The sequence below is a fragment of the Stegastes partitus genome, unplaced genomic scaffold (assembly GCF_000690725.1).
Source record: "Stegastes partitus isolate 25-593 unplaced genomic scaffold, Stegastes_partitus-1.0.2 Scaffold946, whole genome shotgun sequence".
NCBI lineage: Eukaryota > Metazoa > Chordata > Actinopteri > Pomacentridae > Stegastes > Stegastes partitus.
The window spans coordinates 99,600-116,496 of record NW_007578677.1 but is presented as its reverse complement, the minus strand read 5'-3'; the positions used below and the strand labels follow the sequence as shown (position 1 = coordinate 116,496).

Here is a 16,897-nt window from a genome sequence, read left to right as displayed (position 1 = left end):
TCACGTTTGGAAACGACCAAAACGAGTTAAAATGAAAAGTGTGTTGCGTGAAGGGCAGCTTTCCAAGTGTGCGGCTTAGCGTCCGGCTAAAACGCCTCGATCCTCTTCCAACGGGGGAATTGGAGCGGAGATCAGGACAGATTTCCCTCAGGATTGCAGAAAGCTGAAAATCTTGTTAAAGTCTGTTTTAAGACGTTCGACCTGATATCGGCCGAAAGTTTACCGAAGCAGCTCAGAGTCGAGTGTAAGTGGTTTACGAGCGTATATAAAGCGGCTCGGCCGACCGGCAGCAGCAGAAACTCAGGGTCACCATGGGGAAACACTTCCACCTGTACGAGAACATCTCCAAAGTGGACCCCTTCGAGGGGCCGCAGTACTACCTGGCCCCGACGTGGGCCTTCCACCTGCAGGCCATCTTCATGGGCTTCGTCTTCTTCGTCGGAACGCCTCTAAACTTGGTCGTCCTGCTCGCCGTCGCCAAGTACAAGAAGCTGCGAGTTCCCCTCAACTACATCCTGGTGAACATCACCTTCGCCGGCTTCATCTTCGTCACCTTCTCCGTCAGCCAGGTGTTCGTGTCCAGCCTGAGGGGCTACTACTTCCTGGGCTACACCATGTGCGCTCTGGAGTCCGCCGTCGGGTCCATCGCAGGTAAACACGACGACAGGCCGGACAGGTGAGCGAACGTGAGGGTAGATGTGTGGATGAAACCTGTTGTCCTTCTGCTCCTCAGGTCTGGTGACGGCCTGGTCGCTGGCGGCGCTGTCCTTCGAGAGATACCTGGTCATCTGCAAACCCTTCGGCGCCTTTAAGTTCGACTCCAACCACGCGATGGCCGCCGTCGTCATCACGTGGATCATTGGAATTTTCTGCGCAACGCCGCCGTTCTGGGGCTGGAGCAGGTAAGCCGGAGGACGAGAACCTGACAGAACTCCTTCATGTTGGGAACACGGAACTAGATCATCCAGTTTGAGTGGCCCGGTTGTGTCGACATCACTGGTTTCAGTCGACCCAGCTACGATTTTTTAGTTCTCCAAGTGTTCTTAGAAAGTTCTGCAAACTATTGGTGGGATAACGTTCTCTAAAAACTTTCTTAAAACATTTTCCCAATTTTGCATTGGATGTCTTTCATTTGTTTTGATGGAACACCGCGGGAGAACGTTCTGTCATGTGTTCCCTCAACAACACTCCCAAAACATTCTCAGTTAACACATCATGTTGCAATAACATCTTTTCAGGAACGTTCTGTTGTCTGAGTGACATCCGGAAAATGCTTTTTAAAAGTTTGTTTGAGAACATTCTTGACCCTGACATTGTTCTCTAAACGTCCCCTGAATGTTCCAATAAAACGTTCCTTCTTGGTTAACTTTTAACCTCGTCGGAACATCATTCAGAATAAGAAACGTCATTCAGACGTTCTTCGAAAATTAGATGAAAATGTTTTCTTGAAAACATTGTTAGAACGTGTAGGTAACATTAGCCGGGGTTCTGAGAACGTTCCCTGCTCGTTGGGACTCCATTTGAGCAGCACATGCTAAAAAAAACAACAACAAATAAACAACAACACCGACAGAACCAGAACCAGAACCAGAACCAGACGTCTGCCTCGACTGGTCGGAGGGAACATAAACCACCAAAGCAGAACGATTCATCTGAAACTGTACCTAACATAGATAGAACAGGTGGTTCTGACTGGTTCTGTGGTTCCAGGTACATCCCCGAGGGTCTGGGCTGCTCCTGCGGACCCGACTGGTACACCCACAACGAGGAGTACCGCTGCACCTCCTACGTCTACTTCCTGATGATCACCTGCTTCATCTCGCCGCTGACCATCATCATCTTCTCCTACTCCCAGCTCCTGGGAGCGCTGAGAGCTGTGAGTAACAACGCCTCTCTCAGAAAGTTCTCTAAGGTTCCACTGAGGTTACCAGCAGAACGTTTACTTGTTTTCTTTTAGTTACCAGAAGTAGTAACTGCTATAAGCTAATTAAAGATGTTCTATAAATGTTGAGTGGGAACGCTGTGACATCCCTACGTTCTCATGAGGGCGTTCTTTTTTGTTATCATGGAACATTTTGAGAACGTCTCGTAGGTTCTATGAGGTGTTCCCTCGACAACATCCACAAAACATCCTGGTAACGTTGCAGCCTGGACGTTCCACCTTCGTTAATGGACAGGAACGTCCCAAAACGATGTTCATCTTCAAAACGTTGTTTGAATGTTGGCTTGAGAACATCTTTTCTTTGTGACCTTTGGGGAAACGTTTTACAGAAAAACGTTCTATAAGCGTTCCTCATTGACGTCCCACAAAATGTTCCTTTAAAGTTAAAATAACATTGCAGCATCAGCATTCAGAGGATGTTGTCAGGAAGAGACGTTCTCAGTGCAACGTTTGGAGAACGTTTTCGAATGACAGGACGTTATTTATAACATGTTGTAATGTGAAGGTTGAAGCATTCTGGCAGCCGTGTTCTGAGGACGTTCTAGAGACGTTGTTAAAGGAACACATTATTGAATCGACAAAACGCTCCCACAGCGTTTCCACAATGTTATACGACAACAAAAGGTTGTCAGAGCAACAATGTCGTCGCCGAACATTTTTACAACACCTTTAGTTACTCCACCTTTGAGAAGAACATTCTGACAACCGAAAGAAAACATTAGTAGAACTTTAGCAGAACTTTTTCAGAACAGAAACGTTCCGACAGTAAAGCGGTTGGATTTAGCTCAAGCTCTGCTCCGTCCGTCCTGCAGGTGGCCGCCCAGCAGACGGAGTCCGTCTCCACCCAGAAGGCTGAGAAGGAGGTGTCCAGGATGATCATCGTGATGGTGGGCTCCTTCGTCACCTGCTACGGCCCCTACGCCGCCTGCGCCCTCTGGTTCTCCTTCAGCGCCGACGAGAACAAGGACTACCGGCTGGTCACCATCCCGGCCTTCTTCTCCAAGAGCGCCTGCGTCTACAACCCGCTCATCTACGCCTTCATGAACAAACAGGTGAGCGGCTTCGGCCTCTGATCGCCGGCTTTGGTCCGTTAACCTCCTCAGGAAGCTAAATCCTGAACAAAGCCGCTTAAACGCCGACCGGCTCGTTGGATGAGCCGGAACCAGATCACAGGATCACAGGACGGAGATCTGATCTGATTTATATGCAGGAAAACAGTTTAATGAATAAAACAGAACAAATGAGTGTCTGTACAGGTGGAGAACGTTCAGCTTTGGCCTGTTTTCTGTTCATGTTTTGTTGTGATTTCATCCATAATTTAACATAACGAGGATAAAATAAAATCCTTTTAAACAACAGATGATTTAATGACGCTTCAGCTGATTTACATAAAGAAAAAAAAACGTAATTTTACAATCACATGTTGTCAAAAAATTAATTTCTATTTATAAAAATATAAAAAAATAAAACAACACCAATGTCTGATGAGGACATCAGGTACAGTTTGGGCCTTTTCTTACTTATTTATTTTTTAATCTTTGCTCGATACCGTCTGTAGTTTAACGTAGAAGAAAAGATTTGTAAAGAAAAATTTTTTGCAAAAGTTTTCAATCCTTAAAATGCACATTTTGTCTTTAAAATAACAGCTGATGTCTGTGAAATAATAGTTTTGGCTGATTTAAATTCAGTAAAACTGTAAATTTTAATGTCTAAATTAATAGTTTTTATTATTTAAGTTATGATATGCGACTTAAAATCAGTTAAATCATGATTTGCTGCTGTTTAATTGTTAATAAATGCATTTTTTCTTTCATATAACAGTAAATATTTGTCAAAAATAATGTTTTTTTCCAGATTGAAACAGTAAAAACACTGAAACAATCTGTGTGAATGAAACTTTATGAGGCGTAACTGAAGGCCTCAGACACTCAGTGAAGCGGTGATGTGTTGACGCTGAACCCGTTTCTTCCTCCTCAGTTCAACGCCTGCATCATGGAGATGGTGTTCGGCAAGAAGATGGACGAATCGTCTGAAGTGTCCTCAAAGACGGAGACGTCTTCGGTCTCCACAGCGTCTTAATGTTTGGAGCCGAAACACCACAAAGGACATTTGTTTCCATAAAGGACTTTTCCGGGCTCAAGAGTCGGAGACACGAAACTCTGTGAGAGCTCAGAAAAAGATTTATGACAAACCGTGTAAATACAGTTTATACTCAGAACCGAGAGTCCGAGTCCAGCCGAGCGCTATTCTACGTAGAACATGTTTGTTAAGATAAAAGGCAACGAAAAAACCCAATAAAAATGTCTTCAACCGTTTGTCTGTCCTCGCTTCAGTCGTGGTGCCGCTGAAGAACCAGCAGAACCGAGTCTTAAAGAACCCGTTTACACAGAACCAACCAGCTGACAGGAAACGTTCCCACAACGCTGGACACCAGAACCTACGAGCTCTAGTAAAGAAAACGTTTTGATCATTTCCAAGAACGTTCACATTAAGTTAGTATAACGTTCTGAGGATGTTGGCAGGAACACAGATTATGTTCCACGACAACAAAGCAGGAACGTTCTTGAGCCAACGTTCAAAACACGTTTACAAAATGTTCCCGTACTTTGATATGTTAATAATGTTCTGAGGATGTTTTAGGGATGACGTCGAGGGAACAAACTGTAGAACGTTCTTCTACAAAACATTCTCACAATGTTCCGTCAGAAGAACGTTCTCAAACCGACATTTAAAAAATGTTTTCAGATGAGAGAATGTTTTTGACAGAACGTTCCTGTAACGTGACACGTTAGAGGTGGATCATGGAACATTCTTCTGTGAAACGTTTTCATAATGATGACAAAGGGAACGTTCACAGAATGTTCTTTATAAGACGTTCTTGCAGTGCGACACAACAAAGATGGAACAACCTTCCTACAACGTTCTGAGGAACACACACGTTCTCGCATAAAACAATCACTCTGGCAACAAAAAACGTTCTCTACAAAACATTCAAAAAATGTTTTCCAGATGTTACAGCGTCCTCAGATGACAGAACGTTTTTATACAGAACGTTTAATAACGTTCCTGTAATGGGATGCATTAACAGTAGAACAGTCAGCCTCTTTGTTGATGGAATGTTAATAAGACGTTCTTTTATGAACACTTCCACAATGATAACGAAGGAACTGTGTAACATTCAGAAAATGTTTTCGAGATGTTATCGAGAGGTTGGATGACAGAACGTTCACAATACAGAGTCTATAAAACGTTGCCACAACGTTACATGATAAAAACAGAGGAACGTGTTCAGTGCACATTCGAGGTCTCACAATGTTCCCACCAAACGTTTTTAGAACATCTTGTGTCATCCTGGCTAAAAGACGAACATTCTGGGAACGGAAAGAAAACTTCCTGCTGAACAGATGAGCAGAACTTTGCAGAACTTTTTCCGAAAGTTCTATCTGGGAACTCGGAGAACGTTCCCAAAGCGATGATCTCACCTGTTGCCATTTAAAACATCGATTAACTGACTGATGCAGAACCTTCGTGAGGTGACATAAAAACGTTAACTTAACGTTGTGGAATTTAAACTTGAATTTATGCGATTTTAAACTAAATTCAAGTCGAGGGAACTTATTGAAATAAACATCAAAACGTCACCTTGAGCTGAAGAAGTCTCCACTTTTATCTTTACGTTAATGAAACGTTTGACTTTGACTGTAGAGGAAACGTTTCTTCAACTCAACGCAGTTTGTTGGTTGAACAGAATTTCATTAGAAATCATCCAACAAAAAAAAAAAAAGATGCAAACTGTTGTGCTTTTTTTTCTTTTGGTTTTGTTTAGTGCATCGGCTCATATCAGGGATTGTCTAGAAAAAATAAACCTTCTACAAAATATTAAAGCTTTGCTCCAAATACTGTTTTAGTTTGGTTTTTTTTAAAGTTTGGCGAGTTTTCTTTCTGATTAATGAGTCACAATAAACCACGTTTTACCCAAATGATGAACAGAAATGACAGAAACAAGTGCAAAACCAAACCGAAGTCTTAAAAAATGGACGAAATATAAAACAAAATCCTCAAATTGGACGTTTTACAAAAAGCAGAACCCGACCAGAACCCGACAGAAACACAAGTCTTCAAGTTTAACCTCAAAACAAACGGCAATTTTTTTTCTTTTCTGGAGGTTTACAAAATAAATTACTCTCCAAAAACGAGCTAAAAAAAATTCCTGTTTTGTTTTTTTAAATCTAAAACTCGTCGTGCCGCAGTAACGCCTCCCCGAAGTCCGTCACCTGACTCCCAACAAACACGTCGTACTTGTCCACGATCTCCTTCTTGCTCAGTTTTCCGTCCTGAATAAAGGAAAACAAAATAAAAAGCAGGAGAAACATCATCATTAACAACAAAAAAACACAACAAAGCAGCTAAAAACTCCTCCACACAACTATAAAGTTCAATCTGACTCATAATCCGCAAAAGAAATGCTAATTTGTTGTTTTAACACTTTAGTTTTACACAAATTAAACAAAAAAAAGATGCTACTTTATAATCAGGGGGCCTCACAGGAGCTTTTGAGTTCATTTGGTTCCTTTTGGACAAAACCACACGAGCAGATTCCCTTCGTTTTCATTCTTTATGCTAAGCTACGCTAACTAGCTTCTGGCTGTAGCTTCCTATTTAGCGTGGACGAACTGGTACCAGGTGGAAGAAACACAATGTGAGTAAATGTCGGCATAGAAATAATCTAACGATGTGTTTCCCACCTTGTTGGCGTCGGACTCGTGCAGCAGGTGTTTGGCTTCGGCCTCGGCGTGGTCGTAGTCGGCCGGGAGGATCCAGTCCAGGGTTTCCTCTCGGTCCATCTTCCCGTCGTTGTTCTTGTCCCTGAACTCTGCAAACTGCTGACGTTCTGTCGCCACCCAGTCCGGTTCCTCCTCGCCGTCCTCGGCCGTGTACATGTCGCCTGCAGAAAGAAGTCAAAAAGAAAAGAAACACTTCAAAACGTGTCCTCGGCTCGTTTATTTACTCTCAAGGCGCCGCTGGACGGAGCTTCAAAGGTAGAATCTGTCGGTAAATGCGTTCTGCTGGACGGCAGGACTTCCACAATGTTGACTCCAGATGTGAGACGACATGGAAGCTGACTGAGAAGATGATTTCAAATGAAGCTGCAAAACCTCTGTGACTATAATCTGTAGAAGTGCTGCCCCCTGCTGGCTGGACTGGGTCTCAGTCAGCACCAGTTCGGCAGCTGATCCTTACAATACAGGTGCTGTTCTCCTGTCCTGCCTTCAGTCTTTAAACTAAGTTTAGTCCCACAAAGTCAGGACATTCAGTGGAGAGGTCCAGGTCCTTGAAGTCCACAGAGGAGGGTCCAGATTGATCACTTTAATGGACTTTTTCCATCATTTCTGAGCCTCAGAACTTCATCAGAACAGCAGATAGACACATGACATTTAGGAGGAAGAACACATCTGGGTTCTGCTAGAACCTGACACCAGATCAGTTCTACATCCATCCAGGTGTCTCAGTCTGAACACTGGACCTGGTTCTGTTTGTTTTCTCTAGAACCAACTTGGACCCCCCTCTATGGACTTTGAGGACCTTGAACTGTCTTTATAGGTTCCGTTGTATAAAGTTAAGAAGAATACCTACCGACAACTGTAGAGACCATTAATATCTTAATAACTCAGTACTCCAATAGAAATAGTCTATCTGCGGTACTGATGAAGTTCTGAGGCTCAGAAATGATGGAAAAAGTCCATTAAAGTGATCAATCTGGACCCTCCTCTGTGGACTTCAAGGACCTGGACCTCTGGAACATTCACAGTCTGAAGGTAGAACTTTAAATGTCTGATCCGAGTCCAACGAGTTACTCTGAAGTCGCATCTTAAAGCTGATTTAAATAGAAAATAACGATAATGCAGGTTTTTTTTACCGATGTATTCTTTGAGGTCGATGAAACCGTCTCCGTTCTTGTCGATGTCCTCGATTGTTTCCTGTGAAAGTGAGCAGACGGTTAAAAATCAAACAGGAAGTACCTTTTCATTACTGTACGACAGTTTTGACTTGAACACCTTTCATCTTCTCCTGGTTCTCCTGACGTTGTTCTCACCTGAACCACGACGTCCTTCATGTAGTCGTGATCTTCAGGGTGAAGGAACGCCGTGAACTCCTGTTTGTCTGCGATCAGGTCTTCGTTCCTGTCGGCGACTTTGAAGCGTCTCTCGTCCCTCGCCATCATGAGCATGTAGTTGTACTCCGAGTCCGCCTGAGGGTCATCTGAAGGAGAACCAATCGGAGAACCGATCAGAGAACCGCTCTGCTGATCGGTAATCTCAGAATAACATTTTTTAAGTGGTTCTTCTGAAGGTGCCCTCCCCACCTGAAGAACTAGTTTTTCACCTACTTTAGGTGGTTCTTTAGAACGTTCTGCATTGTTCTTAGGTTTGGCAGCAGGTACCAGCATTAAGCTGGAGCTGAAACTAAAGACTATTTTCATCCTGAATGAAAACATCAGAAAGCAGTGAGAGATGTTCCTCACAACGTCCTGTAAGTGAAGAATCCCCTTATTCAGTGGAAGGTTCTTCACGTACTTTTTATGTTTTTAAAGGGTTCTTTATGTTTTTTGGAGTTCTTTGGTTTGGTGGCAGGTAACGGCATCGAATCCATCTCTTATGTTCTGTACTGAACCAAGTGGGCCCATAAAGAACGATCCTGAGAATAGTCCTAAAGAACCCATGTCTGATCAACTTCTTTAGAGGGTTATTTATGGTGCCTGTTGATGGTTCTCTGAGGGAGTTTTGACGACTGTTTTCAGGGATGGTTCTGTAGATAACCTCCTACTGAAAGGTTCTTTGTTTAACCAAAGCGGTTCTTCTAGGGCATCACTGTGGGAGCCATGTTTGGTTCTACCTGAGCTCCACCGAGACCCGGTGGGAACAGAGTGCGTTCATGTTCTCACCCAGATAACTGCCGTAGGTGACGTTCTTGTACTCCTCCCAGCTGATCTGGCCGTCGCCGTTCAGGTCGAAGTCCGTCCACTGATGTTCCACGCTGTCGAAAATGTGCTTCTTCTGAGCGTTCTTGATCCAAACCTTCAGCTCCTCCTCGGACACGAAACCGTCCTGATCGCTGTCGATCTTATCCACGATGATGCTGCAGACAAACGGAGACGTTAGCGAAGGTTTGTTTTATCGCTGTTCTGGTTCCACGCTGAGAACGTTCCCCTGAACCCTGAACGGAAATGTTTAATCTAATTGTGTTTGTCAGCTGATGGAGTTTCTCCTGAACTCACCCGAGCCTCCGTTTGCTCTCCTCTGGTGGAAGATGGTCGAAGGTTTTGGCCTCATCTTGACCCAGAAAGGCTTCGTGGTCGTAGTCGTTGTTCTTGTCGTCGTTGTGTTCCAGGTTGCTCAGAGGTTCCTCGTGATGGACGCGGGTTTTCTTCTCGGTGGGTTTGCTGCTGCCGTAGACGACGCAGAGGACGAAACACATCAGCATCGGACGGATCATCCTGAAAGACTGACAGAAAACAACAAAGTCAAACACCCGAAGCTGCTTCATCGAAGGGTTTAAACTTTTCTGAGCCGAACTGAACACAGACTGAATTAATGTTCATCAGTCGTGTAGAATAACCATAAAGACAGTTTTAGGGTTTCTGACGTTTCACTTTTTACTGCACAACTTTCATCTGACAGCTGAAGTTATATGAAGATCATACAAAAAAAGGCAGTTAATAAAGTCTGAATGTTTGTTCTAGTTTAAATCTGGAAGTATTTAAAGTCACATCAACCAGTTAAAACATTAAAGAACAAACTTGTCACTTGTGCATAGGACAAATTCTATTTTAGAATTTTTCTGACTTGCAACCTAAATGCTAGCTAACAAGAACAGCGATTGCTTTTTTTTTTTTTTTTGTAGCTAGCTAGTGCTACAGCAAGCTAGTAATGCCTTACGATATTAGCTTTAGCTTTAGCTATCTAACTAGCTGGTGTTACAGCAAGCTAATTAGCCTAGCACTGTTAGCTTATCAGAAAATCAGTCAATTATTTAAGTAGTGCTACATTAAAAGCAGAATCAGTGGCTAGTTGTTTAGTTAGCTGGTGCTACAGCATGCTAATACGGCCTGAAACTATTAGCCTTATGTCAAGCAAGCTAGTTAGTTAGGTAGTGCTACAGCAAGTTAATGTAGCATGATGTTATCAGCATAACATTAAAGCTAGCTATTTACCTAGCTAGTGAAACAGCAAGCTAATACAGTGCAACGTTATCAGAGAAACAATAAAGCTAGCTATTTACCTAGCTCGTGTTACAGCAAGCCAATATAGTATAATGTTATCAGAGAAACAACAAAGTTAGCTATTTACCTAGCTAGTGTTACAGCAAGCCAATATAGTATAATGTTACCGGAGAAACAACAAAGTTAACTATTTACCTAGCTCGTGTTACAGAAAGCTAATACAGCATAATGTTACCAGAGAAACAATGAAGTTAGCAATTTACCTAGCTAGTGCTACAGCAAGTGAATGTTGCCTAACACTAGCTTAACATAAAGTCAGCTATTTAAGTAGCTAGTGCTACAGCAAGCTAATAGAGCACAATGTCTTTAGCATAGCATAGTCAGTTAGCTCACGCCCCCGCGAACTAATATAGTATAATGTTACTGACATATTTACGTTATTCACTTAACATAAAGTCAGCTAGTTAGCCTTCAAATAGATAATAGTTGTTTTAAAGTGCTGGTTGGCTTTTGTTCTTGCATTAAATGTAAATAAAATATTGAATTTCCCTTCTGGGATAAATAAAGTATTTTTTTCATTTCAGATGATCATGACTTTAAATTCCAGAATCGCAGACCACAGGCTGTTTTTTTTTTTTGTTTATTTCACATATTACAGAAAAGTATTTCTAATGTTTTGGCAGAATGAACGGACAGCCCTTCATATGACTGTCGTGTCAACAGTAGAGACACTTTGAACACGTTTGTTGATGAGAAGCTGCTGTTCTGTTGACACGTTTCATCATCTGACCTCAGATCTGTTTCCTGTCATGTCATCAGACCAGTAGAACCAGAATGAAGCTCCAGAAAAAGGTCTGAGATGAAACCACAGGTCATGTGATGGTCATTAGAACCTGAACCGGGTGTGTCTGGTCTGGGTTTTAGCTCCTGCTGATCCACAGGTTGACCGTCCTGTTCCTCCAGGTGTTTAAATCACTGAATCTTCACACGTTCTGACCACAAACCAAAGTGTCTCCTGATAACTGACACGTTCATGACAACTCAGAGGCTGTTTGCTGTCTGTAGAGATAAACTGGATTAAATTAAGGTTTATATCTTTCTTTTTTCTCTCTCTCTCCATTTTAAATGCACTCTCTGAAACACACCGCCTGTGGACGGAGTTTGTATTTGTTGTTGCTTCACTGCCTCCATCCTGCCGCCTGATTATTGATTATTGATCATCAGCAGCTGATCCTCATCCCTCTGACCATGTTTGGTCAAAACCCTGAACTCCGCACTAACGAACCAACAAACCGCATTTAAAGCTGCGGATTCGCCGCAAACCGCACCGACGCACTCACCTGTGAACGTGCTGCTCGTGCACCTGGCGGCGGGTCCCGGTGTGTCTCCGGTGCTCTTCGTGCTCACTGACTCTTCTGGCTCCGCTCGCCGACCATCACACACTCCGGCCCCGCAGTCCGGTTTCCGTCCGGCCGCCCGTGATGCAGCCAATCAGGAGCCGTCCGGAACTCTTCTCCCGATCTGATTGGTCCACTTCAGCAAGGCGCCCAGCGTTCGGGCGGGTACGTCAGAGAGAGCCGTCATCGCACCGCTTCTCATTGGCTGTTTCCTACGCGTGGACCAATGAGCGAGTCGGCGGTGAGAAAAGTAACAGCGATGCTGCCACGTCCTCAAACACTGAAGCAACAACAGACCGGAGACAACAAAGACAACACAGGAGTTTACATCAGCAACAAGGAGGAGGCTTCAGGCAGAACACTGAGAGCTCATTAAATAAGGCTGGGCTGCTAATTATGACATTAAATATAAAATCTGAAAAGAAGCCGGTTATTAGGATTAAAAATAACTCGGTCTTTGGCTTCAAACGCTGATGTTTCCCCGATTCTAACTGCTACAGAAATGTTGGAGAAAACCACAACAAAAAATGATGTCTATATACTTTTTAAAAAGCAGTTTGATTTCTGTTAATTTAGTTCATTCAGAACTGATGGTCTGAAAAATGTTATATTTTTTACAATGACTCAAAATTTCTGATGTAAAAATAAAATAAAATCACAAATCAACAGGATGAAACCTGCAATGAGGAGGAATTTAAAGCAGCTATTAGTCTAAATCTGATTTAAAAATGGTTCACAGAAGTTCTTCAAAACAAAAAAAGTCTGCATCGAAAACAATAAGACATGCTGCTGTTATTTTGTTTTCAGTCACTAATTGTTCTGATCAGTATTAGTCCTGATCTCTCTGTTTACATCATGCCATTGTTGTTTTTATTTTATTTTTAATTATTGAAAAATGATAATATACAGAAATAATTTCCTATACAATAAGAGCAAAGTGGATTATTAATAATGATCACTCTGGGATGAGCCTGTAATCAACACCAGCACAGATTTTAAAAACATTATTTAGTTTTTTGTAGTGTTTGTTAATAAAAACTCACACTGAGGACGTAATACAACAAATGTCAATTAAAACAAAATACACAAACTGTTATTATATTCATATAAACCGATACCTGATGCTGCTGTTGTTTATGAAAATCACATTTAAAAAGTATTTTCTATTTAATAAACGCAAAGAGGGATTTTAATTAATTTTTAAAAGCATTATCACAATGTGGGATGTGAACATTAATTCTGATGCATTACTACCTTTTTTTAACAGAATAAGATAAAACATTTCACATGATGATTTACAGTCCATGTAAAATGTTCTCGTTGTTTTTTCCTTCTGATTGGCCCCGAAACACGCGTCCATCAGGAGAATGATCAGTTATTATCAGATTAGAAATGTTTACTGGGATGTAATTCCTGACTTGTAGGTACCTGAAGAAATGAGAAGAGTCCAATGACTGGGTTTAGGGCTGAACCAGGACTTTTCTCTACAATAGCAGCATCTTGTCAAGTTCTGGAGACGTATTCCAGCCAAGACACGACTTTCTGTTCACGTACTTCCAGTGTAAAAAGGTTTACGAGTGTGAAGGAGGAACTTTTCAAAATGTTGTCTGATGAAAGCCGAGGTGACAGAAACGTGGTTCTACGACTGAAAACATTCGATGCTCACAGGTTCACATCCAGGAAACACCGACAGCTCCTCACAACTATCTTCAAATATTAATAAAACGTCTGTTTATCTTGTAAAATGTCTAAAAATATGAATTAAATGCCTCAAAACAAACAAAAAAGCGTTCAAAAAAAACTGACAGGGAAATGGGTCAGTAACAAACAAAACCCAGCTGCTGTTTCATTAGTTCTGTTTTAAAACTAGAAGCCGCTGAAGAGTCAAAAATAATCTCAGCTGGTTTGTTTTTAATCAGGCGGACTAAGGGCAGCTACTTCCTGAAAACCAGCCAATAGCAGAGCAGCAACAGCGCAGTCGGATTTGCATACAAATAGAAACGAACAGACAGGACTTCAAGCTTCTCATTTGAAGAAACGAACCAGAACCAGAGAACCCAGAACTGCAGAAAAAACTAAAACATTTTTTGGGGTTTGTTTTTACCCAAACCTGGTATATGACATGTTTCCTTTCGATATGTTTCACCTCCACTGCATTTCGTCACCATGTCGGTTCCAGTTAAAGCTCGTGTTAACCTGTTCAGCCCTGAGCTTACATCCCCACAATAACAAGAGTTTATCTGCAACCACACGGTCTGTTTGAATCATTCTTGTGTCATAATAAAAGGAACACTTGTAAGATGTTGTGTTCAGATGTGTAAATATCAGTTTATATGTGTTCCTGGTTCAGAGTAAATGAAGATGGCACACAGCACAGAGGAAACATTTTCAGGTTCGCCTAAAAATAAATAAAGAAAATCAAAAACAAACTATATATATTCCACTAGTATGTCACTGATGGTGTTCAATACATCCACATACAGCAGCTCTTTAGTTTCCTGAACATCCAACCGGACCGCTGACGTGTTCCACGTCCTGTGCGTGATGCTGCTCAGACTGCTGTGAAGCTCCTGTGGTGACGTAAGGCTGTATCTCCGTAATGATTGGTCGATTTCAGTGGTTGACACCGCCTTCGAATCGTTAGACCCAATAGAACATAGCGATAGTCAGCAAGATGAGATTGACAGCGCTGTTAGCCAATCAGAATCAGTCAAGCGCCATCTTGAAGACGAACCGCTTGCTGTTCACTCCTTAGCTCCCTGAAGCTAACGGATATGTATAACAACGGCTGACGGACGGAACCGCCGGCGACCATCTTGAGTGGAGGCAGCCCTGTGGCTAGTTAGCCTGTGGCTAGTTAGCCTGTGGCTAGTTAGCCTGTGGCTAGTTAGCCTGTGGCAAGTGAAGGAAGGTGGGTAAATACTCTTATCTCTCTGAAATCTCGATGGATCTACAAACGGGTTGGTTTCTTACAAACGTTATTAACGTCTTTCAATTCAAATAAAAAAAAAAAACAACTAATAAAATAGGTTATCATGAGGGTGGCAAACAGCTGCAGCGGCTCCTACCTATGTTCTATATTTTTAGCTCTTTTATATTCATGTAGTTGTATTAGATTAGCATGATGGAGATCCCAAGGAAGTTGTTTTAATCTGTTTAAAAAAAACAACAACTTTTTAAGAACTTTTAAAGTGCGTATCTGACGTTGGGCTCCATCGGTTTAACTAAAGTCGGCGCTGAGCAGGATTCTTCCAGGAAGCTGCAGAGTGAAGATGGCAGACTGTTGACACCAGAGCCTGTGGGATCAGCCCTCACCTGTAAGATATGAGATGCTAACGGTTAGGGACCAGGAGACACCGTGCCTCTGGTCAGGATGAATCCACTTCACTTTGCTTCACCCCAAAACCCAGCAGCAGGTTGGAAAGGCATCTTATTAGAAAGAATCCTAGTTGTGATGTCATTTGTCACAGCTTCAGACAGAACCAGTGGGTTTTTCAGAAAGTCCTGAGTGACGTTTGTCCTCCACCAGGTGGCAGAAGCGATCAGCAAGCCTCTGTGTGACGCTGACAGAACCACCCTGGTGTCCAGCGGCGGCGGAGAGGTCGGTGCAGCCCGACTGTCAGGGGAGGTTCTGGACGTCATGACCCGGCTGTCTGACGGTGCAGAACCTGACCGGGGTCAGCATCTCTCAGGTAGCTCGTTCACTGCACGTCACACTTCACTGGACTCTGGTCTGATCCAACAAGTCATGTGACATTCAGCTTGATGATCTGTTCTGTAGGTGGACTCTGGTACCGGCTGAGGAGAATCAACCAAACCAGCGGCCAGGCGGGTCCACTCTCCTTCTGTCAGCTGCTGTTTTAGCCGTCAGTTCTTTCTCATCATTTATTTCTGACTGAATTCATGTTTAATCCGTGGAGGGACGATCGATTCGTCAGTATGTTTATAAAACTGTTACTGGTGGTTACGAGTTCACAGCCAGTAAACTTCTACGGCATCTTTTTCAGCTTCATGTGTGATTTTTGGGATTTTAGGGGCAGAGTTTCAGAAGGAGCCTTTGCTTGAGGCGCACCAGGTCATTAAAGGTTCACTAAACCCAACACGTCTCGGACTTCATTATCATTACCGAGCACTCTGTCACACACGACTGTTATCTAGCTGAGGTTTGTTTTGTTGTCAGAGCGCCGTGATGGTCATTTTACACGCTGCTGCTCTTTCTGGTAGATCTTTACGGTGGTGGGAGCTCAGGAAGATTTGCTCAGTTTATCTGCATTGTATGTCCAATTCAAACTAATCTAAACATCCATCCATCATCTACACACCGCTTCATCCTCACCAGGGTCATGGGGGGCTGGAGTCTATCCCAGCTGACTCAGGGTGAAGGCAGGTTCACCTGGACAGGTAACCAGTCTATCACAGGGCTACACTTAGAGACAGACAACCAAGCACACTCACATTCACACCTACGGACAATTTACAATCACCAATTAACCTCAGCATGTTTGTGGACTGTGGGAGGAAGCCGGAGAACCCGGAGAGAACCCACGCTGCACGGGGAGAACATGGAGACTCCACGCAGGAAGATCCCGGGTGTCCTCACCGGGACGTGAACCGGCGACCTTCTAGCTGTGAGCCGCTAACGGTGCTAACCAGCTGTGCCCTAATCTAAACAGAAATCTCACATGCTGATGACACCAACTCTAACATTACCCTCAGAGTTCATGGTTTTTTAATGCAGTGTAAAAAACAGTTCCCTCCTAATTCGATGCTGCCCTCCTCGTGTCAACCTTCAACACTGTGGTCTCTGAAATCTATCAGCTTGAGGCCTACAGGAGCTTGAACCTGCATCTCTTGGTTCAGGCGAGACTTCACCGCCCTGCACATCAATGATATAGATATAAGCATGTACACCTGAAGGAAAGTGGTGACACTGAGGCCAGTTATGTAGCAAACTAGATTTAAATGTCTAGCTTTAGCCTGATATCGCAGCCACGGGAATAACTCTGTGTGTTTATGGGATGAGCTGTGTGTTAGTATCATCATGATGTGAAGGGATGCTGGACTGTCTACCTTTCCTCACATCATAAGCCAGTCACATGCCAGCCTCTACCTCACCGTCACCTCTGAAACGCTCTGTAATGCATCAGATGGTCCTTAAACACTCGACAATCATTAGATATTTGCTTTTCTTTGACATGTAGATAATTAAATAGATGTCCGGTTTTATTGGAGCTGTATTTAACCAAGAATGTTTTGTTTTTTTTCCACCTCCAGCTCTGAACACATCAATGTTTGTCTGACTGTGATGCAGCCAAATGTTCTGCAGCGGCTCTCTGA

General features: G+C 43.0%; 2 protein-coding genes across 2 annotated transcripts; one reads left to right on the top strand and one right to left on the bottom strand.

The window, feature by feature from the left end:
• The first annotated feature begins 311 nt into the window (after positions 1–311).
• On the top strand, positions 312–6,136 carry opn1sw1 (opsin 1 (cone pigments), short-wave-sensitive 1). The gene is made up of 5 exons (XM_008294175.1): positions 312–651; positions 734–902; positions 1,711–1,876; positions 2,755–2,994; positions 3,920–6,136. Exons 1-5 carry the CDS (start codon positions 312–314, stop codon positions 4,019–4,021), a joined length of 1,017 nt encoding a protein of 338 aa, XP_008292397.1. The 3' UTR covers positions 4,022–6,136.
• On the bottom strand, positions 4,793–11,619 carry calua (calumenin a). The gene is made up of 7 exons (XM_008294176.1): positions 11,504–11,619; positions 9,219–9,445; positions 8,886–9,079; positions 8,037–8,203; positions 7,860–7,920; positions 6,688–6,887; positions 4,793–6,276 (listed from the first exon to the last, which is right to left on the bottom strand). The coding sequence occupies exons 2-7, from the start codon at positions 9,434–9,436 to the stop codon at positions 6,172–6,174; spliced, it is 945 nt and encodes a 314-aa protein (XP_008292398.1). The 5' UTR covers positions 9,437–9,445; positions 11,504–11,619; the 3' UTR covers positions 4,793–6,171.
• Between the last annotated feature and the right edge of the window lie 5,278 nt (positions 11,620–16,897).